The 14,191-nt window shown below is 35.3% G+C and overlaps 1 protein-coding gene across 4 annotated transcripts in view; it reads left to right on the top strand.

The window, feature by feature from the left end:
* USP15 (ubiquitin specific peptidase 15) overlaps positions 1-9,254 on the top strand; it is a 72,118-nt gene extending 62,864 nt beyond the window's left edge. For 3 of the 4 annotated variants that reach the window (XM_068669332.1, XM_068669330.1, XM_068669333.1), the window contains 11 exons: positions 1,126-1,209; positions 1,300-1,394; positions 1,587-1,775; positions 2,605-2,720; positions 2,841-3,116; positions 3,414-3,484; positions 3,846-3,961; positions 5,739-5,888; positions 6,282-6,385; positions 6,962-7,050; positions 7,349-9,254. In XM_068669332.1, coding sequence (XP_068525433.1) covers positions 1,126-1,209; positions 1,300-1,394; positions 1,587-1,775; positions 2,605-2,720; positions 2,841-3,116; positions 3,414-3,484; positions 3,846-3,961; positions 5,739-5,888; positions 6,282-6,385; positions 6,962-7,050; positions 7,349-7,534 — 1,476 coding nt within the window. In that variant the 3' untranslated portion in view covers positions 7,535-9,254. Of the gene's footprint in view, positions 1-1,125; positions 1,210-1,299; positions 1,395-1,586; positions 1,776-2,604; positions 2,721-2,840; positions 3,117-3,413; positions 3,485-3,829; positions 3,962-5,738; positions 5,889-6,281; positions 6,386-6,961; positions 7,051-7,348 lie in introns of those variants that run through there. The other variant, XR_011091957.1, reaches the window with a different exon arrangement.
* Positions 9,255-14,191: the final 4,937 nt, after the last annotated feature.

Here is a 14,191-nt window from a genome sequence, read left to right as displayed (position 1 = left end):
TTTATTAAGGAAAAAAATAAATAAACATGGGGTGTAATCTGAATGGATTTGCACAAGTGATACACAGTATTTGAAGATAACCCCTGTATGACATGAGATGGTAATGCAAGAATGAATAGAGATTGACTCATAAAAGTGCACCTGAACTCATGCTCTTTCCAAACTGTAAGACTTAATGAGATACCAAATATATGCTGCATGTGTTAATTAATCAAAAGTTATAATGCCTTACTTCTAATTTTGTTTATATCTAATCAGTTGCGTCTTTATTTATTATGCAAATAACTCAGCTATTTGGAGTTTCATTACCAACTGCAAGTGTACTGCACTAAGAAGCCACAGAGAAGTTTTCTCTGACTGTTGATTATCAGGTTCTGTTTCTGCAAATGAAATTATGTAGTTCAGCCATTAGCCATTGCATTCCAGGCAGAAAGTACCAAAGAAAAAGCTGTTAACACAATAGCAATCCATGTGGCACTCTCAGTAAAGGCCATTGAGATATTTGGAGAATCAGTGGCTAAGACTAGTAATCAGGAAAGAATTCCAGAGTATAACCATCCCGAGGTTGGGGGGGAGGAGGGGAAGATATCCTGCGTTTTCCTACCAAAAATTTTTGGCTTTGGTTTTAAGAGTACACAAAATAATGCTTCACTTTTGTTCTCTTTCCTTTCTTCTTACATTTGAAGTTTAGGACAAAATGTTTTCATAGAACAAGTTAAAATAAAAATAAATTCTGGTAGTATTTTATAAACAATTTGTATTGTGTTCCAAATTAAAGGATATAGTCAATAGTGTGCATAATATTTAGGTGCCTAAATAACTTGTTGAAGTACAAGTAATTGGTGCTATTAAATCTTCTTATGGAGAAAATAAAATCTAAAAAAGCACTTTATAGGCCAATAAAAGCATTCAAAGTGTGCAGTTTTGTGTAAGTTGTGAAGGTAACTACTATATTTTTCAGCATCTTACTGAATTTGTTAGTTGATTTAAATACTTTGTATCTTAAGTTCAAGAATGAAAGATGTGTATGAAGTATACTGAACATGTATTAAGGTTTTTGTTTTGTTTTCTCATGTATCTTTGATCTATTAGGAATTAAAGTGTTTTTTATTTTATTTTTTTTAGTACAAAGTAGTTGTTCCAAAAATTGGAAATATATTGGATCTTTGCACAGCATTGTCAGTTCTGTCAGGTGTTGCTGCAGATAAGGTGAGAAAAACTTCTTATATGAAGGAACAACATTGAACACTTCAACGTATATCAGCCTGATTTAATCATACATACTCCTTTTTCTTTTAGATGATTGTTACTGATATATACAATCACAGGTTCCACAGGATATTTGCCATGGATGAAAATTTGAGTAGTATTATGGAACGTGATGACATTTATGTGTAAGTACAGATGGCATGCTTCATGACTTCTTTGCAGTTTTAGTTATTTGCATAAGATTAAAACCTAAACATAAGATAAAGACAAATCATGGCTTTTTTTTATCTTTTTTTAATTATGGCTTCTTCATTTTTTTTCTTTGTAATCTTTTAAATAATAGTTATCCTTTGTTTGCAATTCTTTTTTCTTTTTAGGTTTGAAATTGCTATCAATAGAACAGAAGATACAGAACAAGTTATAATTCCTGTTTGCTTAAGGGAAAAGTGCAGGCACACCAGCTACAGCCATAGTGGTTCTTCACTGTTTGGTCAACCTTTTCTCATAGCAGTGCCTAGAAACAACACTGAAGATAAACTGTATAACTTGCTGCTGCTAAGAATGTGGTAAGGTTATTGTTTAAAGAAAAACACAAAAGAAAAATGCTAATAGTTATAGTCAGTAGGTACCTATTTTTACATGCATTGCTAACAGGTTGATTAGATTTCAGTAATTTTTTTGTTTTCTGCTAAATGTATTAAATCTCAAATTTTAGCCACTTAAGATATGAATTAGTGTGGATTTTAATTTGGTTTTTTTTTGTTAGCTTGACCTCATCCAAAAATCAAGAGGTAGGTGGAGAGTTGATCTGTATTTGTCAGTTTACAGAAGTAATTCATATCCGTTAGGTCTTGGTAAAACAGAAGTGTTTTGTCAATTAGCCTGCTGTGGTTACGCCTCCTGTATCTACTATACAAGTTTCTATACTAGTTGATATTGTAAAACTATATGGTAGGCACTCTTTCAAACTAGACTGGACTAAGTGGCATTAAATGGAAGAAATTAGTTCTATAACCTCCAATTGAAATCTATGCTTTATTTTCTCTTGATGTAACTTTCCCTCATTATGAACCCATATATTCCTTATTTTAAAAATATAGTTAGTTAACAGTTAAAGAGATTGTTACTCATCAGATTAAAACTGATAGGAGAATCAAGTTTTATAAAATAACTGCCAAAAATGTGAGATCACAGACCAACAGAATTTCAGATGTGCTTGTAGCAATAGACATGTTAGGCAGTAGGTTTATTTATTCTGACTAAATTAGACAGGATTTCAGGAATACAGTTCAGTATAAAGTATTTGCTGTTACCATTTAACTCTCTGGCTTGAACAATATAAGTATTTAAAAAAATCCACTGAATCTAAGTGTTGCTTTCATTTGTTACCTTTAGCCGATATGTAAAAACATGCACTGAAAGTGAAGACACTGAAGGATCCCTACATTGCTGTAAGGACCATGGTATCAATGGTAATGGCCCAAATGGAATACATGAAGAAGGTTCTCCAAGTAAGACTGAATACTTAAACTTGTACGGTGTTTTTTGTTTGATTTAAAATTGAAGTTAATTATGTATTGTCTTTCAATTACTGCTATTCTGCCTCATTTCTCCCTCCTCAATTGTTTCAGGTGAAATGGAGACAGATGAACAAGATGATGAATCCAGCCAGGATCAAGAACTTCCTTCAGAGAATGAAAACAGCCAGTCAGAAGACTCAGTTGGAGGTGACAATGACTCTGAAAATGGATTATGTACTGAGGATACTTGCAAAGGTCAACCACTCACGGGACACAAAAAGCGATTGTTTACATTCCAGTTCAATAATTTAGGCAATACTGACATAAATTACATCAAAGATGATACCAGGCATATTAGATTTGATGACAGGCAACCTAGGCTTGACGGTAAGTCACAGGGAACAGGTTGGGTAACATTTGATTCTGATGCTTTTTTCTCACTTCACAGAACAATGTTTCATTCTTTCTGTATGCTATTTGATAAACCTTTTAAGACAAAATTCTGTATAAATAATTTGTTCTTGTAACTAACTCTTAGAAATGCAGAAATTGTCTATACATCAGTTTTTCATCTTAAATTCATGTCAGCTTTGTTTAATTCATTTTGAGTGTTTGCCCGAAGTTGATAAAATCTGATGTAAAACAAGAAGTAAAATTAAGATAAAACATGTTTTTTAATCTTAGAAAGATCTTTCCTTGCTTTGGATTGGGATCCTGAACTGAAGAAGAGATACTTTGATGATAGAGCAGCAGAGGTAAGCTTCTCATGTTGCTCCCCTTTCCAGCACTAATAAAATTTAAATGTGAAAGATACAACTTACTTCATGTGGCATAGAGGTAGTAAAACTCTTCAAAAGAAGCATCTAAGGTTTTTGTGTTATTGATAGTAAATGTTACCATAAACAAACTTCATTTACACATGTAAGTAATTACCAAATCTGAGGTTTACTAATTCAGAAATAAATATGAAACTGTGAAAACTGCTTTTGCTTGAATGGTTTCTGATCAGTTTTTCCATATATAGGAGCTATGTAGATACTGTTCATAGTAAGACGACATCACTAAAATGAGTTTTGTTTCATTTGTTCTCTTAACTCAAGAAATACTTCTCTTTAGGATTTTGAAAAACATGAGAGTGTGGAATATAAGCCTCCCAAAAAGCCTTTTGTGAAATTAAAAGATTGCATTGAGCTGTTCACAACAAAGGAAAAACTAGGTGCTGAAGACCCATGGTAAGGACAAAACATTAAAATTGTCCCATTCTGTGGTTTGTGTTTCTCAAATTTATTCAAAAACAATTATCACAAATACCTAGTTGATTTCTTATGGTCTCTTTGAATCTTTCCATGTATTAAATTCCAAGCATGGTTATACTCAAAAATAATATTCTATATTAATTCACTGTATAACTAAAAGTTGTCACTGTATATGGAAGATAATGTTTGTATGGGAGATGATTATTAGAACTAGAAGGAAGGGTGAGATCCACAAGATATCATAGTCTGTAAAATGTGATCCACAGTGAATTAATAAATACTGTGCCAGGTGTAATAGAGTGGATTAAAAAAGTATTCTTTTCTGAGATGAGAAAGGTTGGTGCATACTAGAGGTCGTTTTATGCAAATATATAAATTGTTTTGCATAAAGTATGAAGTAGGGACGTGCTTAACAGGCTTAAAGAATGGGGGGTGTCTGTAATCAGTAGAACATCTCAAATTCATGTTCTGATCATATGCCATTAACTTTTTGGTAGAGACTGTTGTTGTGATTCATGGTTGTTCCAAATTCTGAATTGGAAGGATATTGGAATATTTACAATTATAGGATGCTTCCATAAGATCATCCTTCCCCAGGATTGTTCTAACAGTTAAGAGTCCTCCTCGACACCTGAAGCTCAGAATTTGGTTTGAAAAGAGGGTCTGCCACTTTTGTGGATTTGTTTTGGAGAATTCCAAATGTTTTTAACCAGAGATCCTCCTTTATTTGGGCAGGGGAGAAGGCTGACTTAAAACTTACCATTTTTTTTAGGTTGAGTAGATTATACAACACTGGACAAGCTATTTGAGATACCATATAGCTCAAGTACCATGAAGTGCTTCCATTTTTGCAACATGTTTTAAGTAGAGTGTTGGAAATTAAAAATAAAATAAAATACTGGTGCTGCTGAAGTGGAACAGCTGCTTCTAGATACGTTTCACAAGAAGTTATTCATCACATTTTTTTTCTTCATTTGTCTGGTCTTCCCAGGTCTCATCACTCCTAGTCCAGCAATATTTGTATTGCAGATATTCTCAGACAAATGAGAACACAGTCACAGCCTTCCCTTACAATTAGTGCAATGCAGTCTTTTGCAGCCCTTCCTAATTAAGGGCTCACCTTCTTTTCCTAGATCTTTACTTGTTAGACACCAAGAAGTAGAACATATGCATAGGCAGCTTTACAGAAGAGTTGTTTTCATGCATGGTTCTTACTTGCTTTCTTCCTTGAGCCTTAGTTCTTGAAAGATTCAAGTATTCAAGTAGGGAGCAGAAACATCTGTTATAAGTCACAGCCTTTTTAGCACTTGCCTAATTAGAGAATAAATTTAGAGAGCTTTTGCAGGTTACAGTAGTCATTTTAGTGGTGAGGGGGATAGGATGGGAGATGGATGGATTTGAAAATTGAAACTTGGAAGAACTACAGTTGCCTGTTAATTATGGACTCTCTTATAGTGAGTTTTCTTGACCTTTTGTCTTAATGTGAGAAAATTGCTTTAAGTAAAGACTACAGAGACTACTATAGGAGAAGAGATTGCTGTAGTGGGGGGTGCTACTAATGTGTTCTAAACACTGTCAAGCTTCACTGTAAGCCTTCTTGCACAGCAGTATCTCATGTTTTAAAGTAGAAGCAGTATCGGTGTGTGTAAGCTTTTGCTCATTCAGTTCCTCCCATGTTGCTGGCTTCCTCTATGGCAATGTATTGAACATATATAATGACTGCAATTATTTAATTAGTATGTTTTTCTTTTAGGTATTGTCCAAACTGTAAAGAACATCAGCAAGCTACCAAAAAGTTAGACTTGTGGTCACTTCCCCCAGTACTGGTAGTTCATTTGAAGCGCTTTTCCTACAGCAGATACATGAGGGACAAGTTGGACACATTGGTTGACTTTCCAATAAAGTAAGAAACCTAAGTGTTTTGATGCTAGAAGGGTAACAGCATGAGGAGGACATATGTTTAATCCAACAATTGTGCAGAATGTTTTTGTGCTCAGCTTCCACGCGTGGATCCAGTAACTACTGATGATAAAATACTTGTACATGATAAAAAGCATGAATTTTATAAAAATACAATTAGAGTAGATAAGTATGGAGAGCTCTACCAAGCATTTGGGTAAGATTACTGGTTCTGGTTCCACTCTTCAGACTGAAAGAGATGCACTGTCAGTACAGTGTGATATATGCAAGCTTTGTGGAAAATATAAAGTAAAGGGCTTTACTAAAGACCACTAAAATGCAAAATGGATAAATAGATAGATAACTAGTATTTATTTTTGTTTGTGTTTTTTAACAGTGACTTGGACATGTCAGAGTTCCTTATTAATCCAAATGCAGGGCCTTGCCGCTACAACTTGATTGCTGTCTCCAACCACTATGGAGGAATGGGAGGAGGGCATTGTAAGTTATTTCAAGTATAATCATTTTACGTAGCAACTTTTTATGTTTATTTAAGTATCAATCGTTTCCAGTCAATGGCATTTTTTAATGATTGAGGGATAGTTTTTTCATTACCTTGAAATGTTTTCACAGGTGTTCTAATAAAAAAAACTGTATGAAATGAGCTTTCAAGGATAATTGTAGTTCTTTTATGCTTCTAGTTATTGATATTGTGAAAAGAGAAGGGTTAGGAGCTTCATAAGAACTACTGTAGTCAGACAATTTATTTTGTCTTACTCATCTGTATTTTTGTACATTGTACATCTCCTTGAAAGGAGAGAGAAAAATGAAAAAGTGACGGAGGAGTTTTATTTCAACCATCCTTTCTCTATATACGTTCTCTTTAGAAGGGGAATGTTATTGGTTAAGAGTTATTTAAAAGAATATTAAAAGTGTGAAAGTGTAGATTTTCTAATAATGATAACAGATTTTTAGTAGTTAGAAGTCAAGTGTTTAACAATTACAAACTGTAGCAACTGATTGCAGTAAATCCAAGAAGGTAAAAATTCCCTAAACATTGCACTTTTGTTGTTCTAGATACTGCTTTTGCAAAAAATAAAGATGACGGAAAATGGTACTACTTTGATGACAGTAGTGTGTCAACTGCATGTGAGGACCAAATAGTGGCAAGTACCTTTCATTTTTCTGAAACTGACACTGTTGATGATACTAACTTGAGGGAAGAAAAGCGAAGTGTTAGTCATGAACCCTGCAGTAAATTTGTAGGGAGTAGTTTGTCTCATTTTAAAGGACCATGCAAAATAACAATTGTTTGCTTCAACATGCAAAAATAACCTATTATGAAAGCTTTGTTTTTCTATATAATTTTACCTTATGGGCTTAGAAGGAAAAAAGAAAAGAAGGACTGATTTTAAATGTTTTGTCTGGAGTCTCATCAGCATATTATACTCTTCTCTTTTACAGTCCAAAGCAGCATATGTACTCTTCTACCAGAGACAGGACACAATCAGTGGAACTGGCTTTTTTCCTCTTGACCGGGAAACTAAACAAGGTGCTTCAGCTGCCACAGGCATCCCATTAGAAAGTGATGAAGACAGCAATGAAAATGATAATGATATAGAAAATGAAAATTGTATGCACACTAATTAATGGAAGAACTAGAAGCCATAAAAGAGACTTTCTTACTGGGGATACCTATTGAAAGAGTGAAATTGCCCAACAAATTAAAAATAAAAATCTGAGATGGGGAATTTCAGATAACAGAATGTAAATCTTTATTACATTTTAACATGTGCAGTACTTGAAGTGAAACAATAAAACCTTTAACAGAAATTGTCTCTAATGCATTTAGTCTTGTATTCACAAGCTATATATAGGAAATCACAAATAAACCCCTTTTAAGTTTTCTGCTGCTGTTCTGATGGATTATGTTTTCTTTTGTTTTGGATGTGAGTTAATAACTAAAATGTTAAATCTGTGGACTTCTGACATTTATTTTCTTAGTACTGCAAGAATACTACTGCCAAGTCTAGTTCCTAGATTAATACATTCATGTACCTTAGGCTGTCACACAGACTACGAGTAAAAATGTCATAAATATATAAGCAGTAGTTTTCTGAAACATCAAATTTTTGTTTCTCCCTAAAAATTAATATTTTTTTTGAAATTCGATCATGATAGAAGAAATAGCTTGAAAAGGTGTTTTAACCTTTTGTGATATAGTTGAGCATCCAGAATATTACGTTCACCTTACTGCTGCTGTGGAACAGGTTCTGGATGTCATGCTGCATTAACAAAAAGATTTTCAATTAAATGTAAGTATCCTTTGTTGCTTGTTGGAATCTACGCTGCAGACATAATTCCTGTTATCTTGCTTATAAGATATGCATAATTTTAATCTGATGTCAGTCCAAAATTTAAAATTGTGCTGTAAGTTCTCTCCCCAGTTTTCATAGTCTGACAGCTTGCAAACTACTCTGTAATAGGGTCAGATTTAATAGTATTCTGTATCAATAGTAATGACTGTGCATCGGGCTTAGGTGAGATTTTTTTCAATATAACCTGCCTTTAAATTGTTAATGAACAAATTGGTTTTAAAGGTAGGCCTGTTGATTTTCTGTGTGTGTTCCTGATGGAATTCACCATAGCCTTACAGCATACCTGAAAAGGTAACTCATTATAATAAGAGAATTGGCATTTGCATGTTCAAGTCAGAACCTGTACAGTATATAAGGCATAAAAACTTCAAATTGGATTTTAGTTGACTATGTTCAGGGGTCCAGGATGCCAAAATAAGTGTGACAGTTTGAAACTTTTTTTTTTAATTTGCTGCTTTCCCGTTGATCTAGTTGGAAGAATGTATTGTTGATTTGTATACAATACTGCCTTTGAGAGGAACCCTTAACTGCAGGGGCACATTTCACATATCTACTACCTGGAGAATCGCTTTGTGTCCCACTGTTTAAACAGATAATTAAAAAAAATAAAAAGCAAAAAGTATGATGTTCTTCACTTGAACTAATCAAATACAATAGGTTATAAATTGTGTATTGTAAATAAAAGTTCACTCTGTGAGTGCACATTTTGGTAAATTATTTATTTATGTTAGCATTAAAAAGTTTAAAAAATTGCATTTGACCAGGATATAAATGAGGTATGTTGGACATGGCTTTGCTTTATACCTTGATATTAAAACTGGTGTTTCATCCTGGTATTTTAAAGCTGCTTTGAGTTTTTTTTTTTCTTAATGTAAACTAACCTCCTGCATGACAGAGGTTAAAATTTTGTCTGCACTTGAGTTCACTTGGGTTTACATTTGAAATGCGCATGTTTATTTATACAGATTTCAATAAAGCTATTCAAGGCCTTACTTAGTCTTTCAGTTTCTTACAAAAACTTTTACCACAGTATTTGTGTAGTGGGCAGTCTGTCTAATCAGAAGATTTCTGCTATCATCAGTTACAAAATGTCTGTTTAACTACCAACACAGAATAAGATTAATAGCATTTCCATGAGATAGTATGTGTGAAACGTTCTCTTCTGTCATCTGGTTCTAAAAAGCATTTATAAGGCAAAAAAAAATGTGATAAATTGAAAGAATACTGTAATAATTATCAAGTGGGAAAGATTAACTATTAACCTTGAATTAGTTTGTGGATTGAGGCAATATATATAAGATTAGACAAACTGACATGGTGGGGAAAAAATGGTCTACGTTTTTTTTTGTTTAAAACCTCATATTTATGTGTAGAATATAGCAGCCCAGTACAAAATTAAGTACAAAATGAAAACAGCTTATCAGGTGAACTTACTAATGTTAATAAAAACACTTGAGAGAGGATGATGTGTGTAGTAGAGAAAGCAATGCTGGAGAAGTAACCACCTCTTTGAATACCACACAAAAATTTACTTTCCTACAGCAGGGCCCCTTTCATTCATTGTTTTTTTATGTCATGTTAGCCTCTACTTTCCTTAGAGGAGTTTGTATTTTATTTCTGTTGATACTGTAACTTGAAAAAAAATTTCCTAGAAGCTCCACTGCTGGATGTACATGGATGTGCCAAATAAATAGTACCAGACTGCCTGAGCACCAGATGTAAAACGTGTTCACACATCAAAGATTCATGGGATGAAGGTTGGAAGGGACCTTAGACCATCTAATCCAACCCAAGGGGCACCTCCCACCAGACCAGGTTGCTCAAAGCCTCATTCAGCCTGGCCTTAAATACTCCAAGGATGGGGCACCCACAGCTTCTCAGGGCAACCTATGCCTCACCATGTTCATCGTGAAAAATGTCTTCCTTATATCCCATCTATATTTACCTTCTTTCAGTTTAAAGCCATTGCCACATACCCTGTCACTACAGACCCTGATAAAAAGTTTTTCTTACATATATTGAAGCACTGCAATAAAGCCTCCTTGGATCCTTCTCTTCTCCAGACCGAACAACCCCAACTCCCTCAGCCTGTCCCCATAAGAGAGATTCTTCAGCCCTCTGAGCATCCTCATGGCCCTCCTCTTGACTAGTTCTAACAGGTCCATCTCCTCCTGGTGCTGGAGGCCCCAGAGCTGAACACAGGGCTCCAGGTGGGGTCTCATGAGAGCAGAGCAGAGGGGGATAATAATCACCTCCCTCGCCCTGCTGGCCACGCTGCTTTTGGAGCAGCCCAGGACACAATTGGCTGTCTGCGCTGTAAGTGCCCGCTAATGACTTATGCTCAGTTTTTCATTCACCACTATCCTCAAGTCCTCTGCAGGACTGCTTCCAATCCACTCGTCACCTAGCCTGTATTGATATTGAGGGTTGTCCCAGCTCAAGTCCATAGGAAATCTCCCCCGAAGAGAATAAATTAGAACCCTGGTTTTAGATGGAGGTGTCACGAAATCAGAGTTACTTTGTCCAGTAATTCAGATGTTCTTATAGAAACACTTTAAATGAAACTTAACCACCTTCACCCGAACTCATTCAGATTATTAACGAAGGAGGAAAAAAAATCAACACTGGGAATGTCTTTTGTGGATCTGCCACTGATAGCAAAGGGCTGCAAAGAGAGCAGCCCCTTTCAAAAGATGATACCAAAACAGTAAAATACCTGTTTTAATGTGCTTTTGATAGAGATGCTGATTGTTACAACACAATGTAAGTCTTCTCTGCTTCTACCTGCCCAGTATTCTCTCTATATATACACCAAGTGATAAAGCAGTTACCATTTCTAAAAGCTTTATCATACCTATTTTATGATCCTTCCTTTTCTCCTCTCCCAACTTCATTTCAGGATACCCTGATAACTTTTGTCTTCGTTTAACATAACTGTGTTAACCTCAAAGCAATTTTTAACTATTTATATTTAATTTTAATGATTTCTCTGTGCTTCAGACCTCAAAGAGGGCTTATGTGGCTAAGGACACTTAGTTCTCCCCCCCCCCCCCCAATGTATTGGTTGGTCTTACATGGATTTTCCTTTTTAGACCACCAGAGCTATAATGTTTCTGCAGCTTGTTTGGAGGCTGACAGAATGTTAAGATACTGAAACTCTCGATTTGAGTTTGAAAATTAGAATCTTGATTCAAACCTAGTTAGTTAGTTCGCCTGAGAGGAGAGGACTGTGACTGAAATAATTCATGTGAACAGTATCTATGCATACTTCTTAGTCCTCAATAAAAAGGTTAAGAAGAGCCTATGTAGATAGCTCATACCCCATTTTTCCTCAGTCTTGCAAACAAAAATATCCATGACAATATTTGTATTTTCTGTGAGGTTCTTCCTTTTTTTAAGATCCCAACCTGACATCAACAACTACAATAAAGAGCCTTGGTCCCTTAAAATAGGTGCCTACTCTTGGTGGTTATTGTGTAGTTTAAGATTTTCTTAAGTCCTAGGTATGAGTGGTTGTCATTGAAGAGATCTGGAGCATGTTGCTGCAGTTTGCACGCGGCTGCATATTTATTTAGTTAGCTGTTAGACATCTGGTTGGGAAACTGATTTTTTCATACTGCCTTCCACCTGAAGCAAGAAGTGAGAAGTCATTACAGCAGCTCAAGCACGCTACCACTCTAACCCAGCTGTTCTTTCCAGATCATAGTTGCTTTAAGTTTGCATGAGCTGGGATAAAGAAACTCGTTTTTCTCCTGCTCTTTTTTAATTCTTGATGCTCCCTAAATGATTTGTATCATCTGAGAAAGAGAATAGGATACACAGAGACACGTGTACCTACATGTTCAACGTGCTGGGTGAAAAGTTTCCAGGAAGCTTTCTTGAGTTAATGCAATTTTCCTATAGCAATGGCAACTGTGAGGCTAGGGTTCATTATTGTGAATCTTGTTCTTTGTTCAGGTACTTGAGGGTCTTCTTTGGAAGTTAAAGACAGGCTCACTTTTTGCTTTTAAAGCCTGTTCCCAGCAGGCCTTCTCAGAATGCCACTTTCATAATCTGGGAGAGGAGGCAGGATTCTGTACTTTAGGACATTTTATAAGATGCCCAGGCTAACTTTTGGAAGTTCTTGGAAAATGTCAATTAGAAAAGAAATACTTAGATATTTTAGTTTCTAAGAGATACTCTGTTATGTTTAACTTGACTTCTAACACACTGAATTTGTAAGCTTCCTAACCAGACATAAAAATCAATGACTTTTCTATGTGAATGTCTCAAAGGTTTCCGGGAATTTAGCCAAATTGTTAGTTTGGTAAAATTATTATGTATTCACACATAATTCATTTGGTGTGGACATGCTTAAAATTATAACTACAGAAAGATCATTATTCTTTACAATGTCTATCAAAAGCTATTGGCACCCATTTAGTCTTATAAATGGACATGAAAGTGGTTCCTGCCATTTCTTTTTACAAATCATTTCTGACAAAAAACCTCCAGCGTGCTTTCTTTTATTTCAGTTACAGTGACAGCAAGCTTTTCAATGGCTGTAAGAATCAGCATGATATCAAAAAAAAAAAAAAAAAAAAAAAAAAAAAAAAAAAAAAAAAAAAGCAACATACAGTAAACCTTGTTAATGTGAGAGTCACGGAAACAAAATAGAGTAGGAGGCAGGAGACAGCTTGCAATTCCCAGTTGCTCCATGGGTCTTTCGAGTCTTTCGACAGTGACTTATTATTTAAAGCCTGGCTAGGGGCAAGGAGAGGTGAGGAGCCATTGCCCGTGACCTCTTGTTTTAGTTGGCTTCAGCCAGCATTCTGGGTGCTTCAGTGCCAACCAGTCCTTTGATCTTTTTTGTCATCCATTAAAACTGAAGCCCTGCCTGTCTTCCTGGCGCACTGAAGTAATGTTTGTGACTTACAGTTGAGATGACAGACGAAAACTTGTCAGATATTACCATGACAGATGATGCACGAACATCTTCTGCATCTACAGCTAGTTGCTAATGGGAAGGCTCAACCCCTTATAGCCTTCCCACCAAATTCACCCTCTGCTATGAAGTGCAATGTATTTTTTAAAGTGAAATTGTCAGGGGAAAGTCAGTATGACAGGCAAAGAAATTAATTGGCAGATCTACCAACACTCCTCAAAAATTATGCCTTAATCTGTGATACCAGACTCTAATTTCAGAGTATGTTTTCACGTTGTTTTTAAATACTAGTTACTTTGACAAAGAAAATCACTACAAATGTAGTAAGACACAATTAATACAAAAGCTATATTTGACAGAATAAGTATATTCTTAATGTGCAGGCAAACTGCTCTTTCCCTTCAGATTTTTCGTTCTTTTCCTTGGTTGGGTAAACAAACTGTGAAAACAGCTCCATTTTCTTATTTCCAGTGGTGAAGGGGCACCACATGCTCCTAACACATCCAGAGGGAGCAATCTCACAGGAAAAAAATGAAATATTGGAATAGCATGGAAACACTGGAAGAAAACAAATGTTACAAATCTGTAGCCAGGTATCCCATTAGGTAGGGAATGAACTGGGTTACTGTATGCCAGGCAGCATTAACAGTCCTCCTGGGCCACATCATTAAAAAGCTGACGCAAGGCTCAAATGATAAAGAATTCACGTCAGTCAATGTAACTTAATGGAAAACTTTTCATTATTTCTTATTTTTATTTTTTCTTTTAGATATTATGGTGTTCTTAAGTGCAAATTAGCATTGATGAATATTATAATCCAGGTGCACCTGGAATAAGTGCTTGGCACTTAATTATCATACCAAATTTCACATTGCATATCGTGTGGTATCACCTAATACGTTTCCAAACAGTAGGAACCAAGCAGCAGTCTCCAAACAGTTTTCCTTAGGAAATCATTGTGGAATAGGGGCATTACTGGAGACATTGGTGGCATTTGATCTAAAA

The sequence above is a fragment of the Anas acuta genome, chromosome 1, assembly GCF_963932015.1.
Source record: "Anas acuta chromosome 1, bAnaAcu1.1, whole genome shotgun sequence".
Classification (NCBI taxonomy): Eukaryota; Metazoa; Chordata; class Aves; order Anseriformes; family Anatidae; genus Anas; species Anas acuta.
The sequence above is the reverse complement of the archived record's forward strand: the minus strand, read 5'-3'. Positions and strand labels throughout refer to the sequence as shown.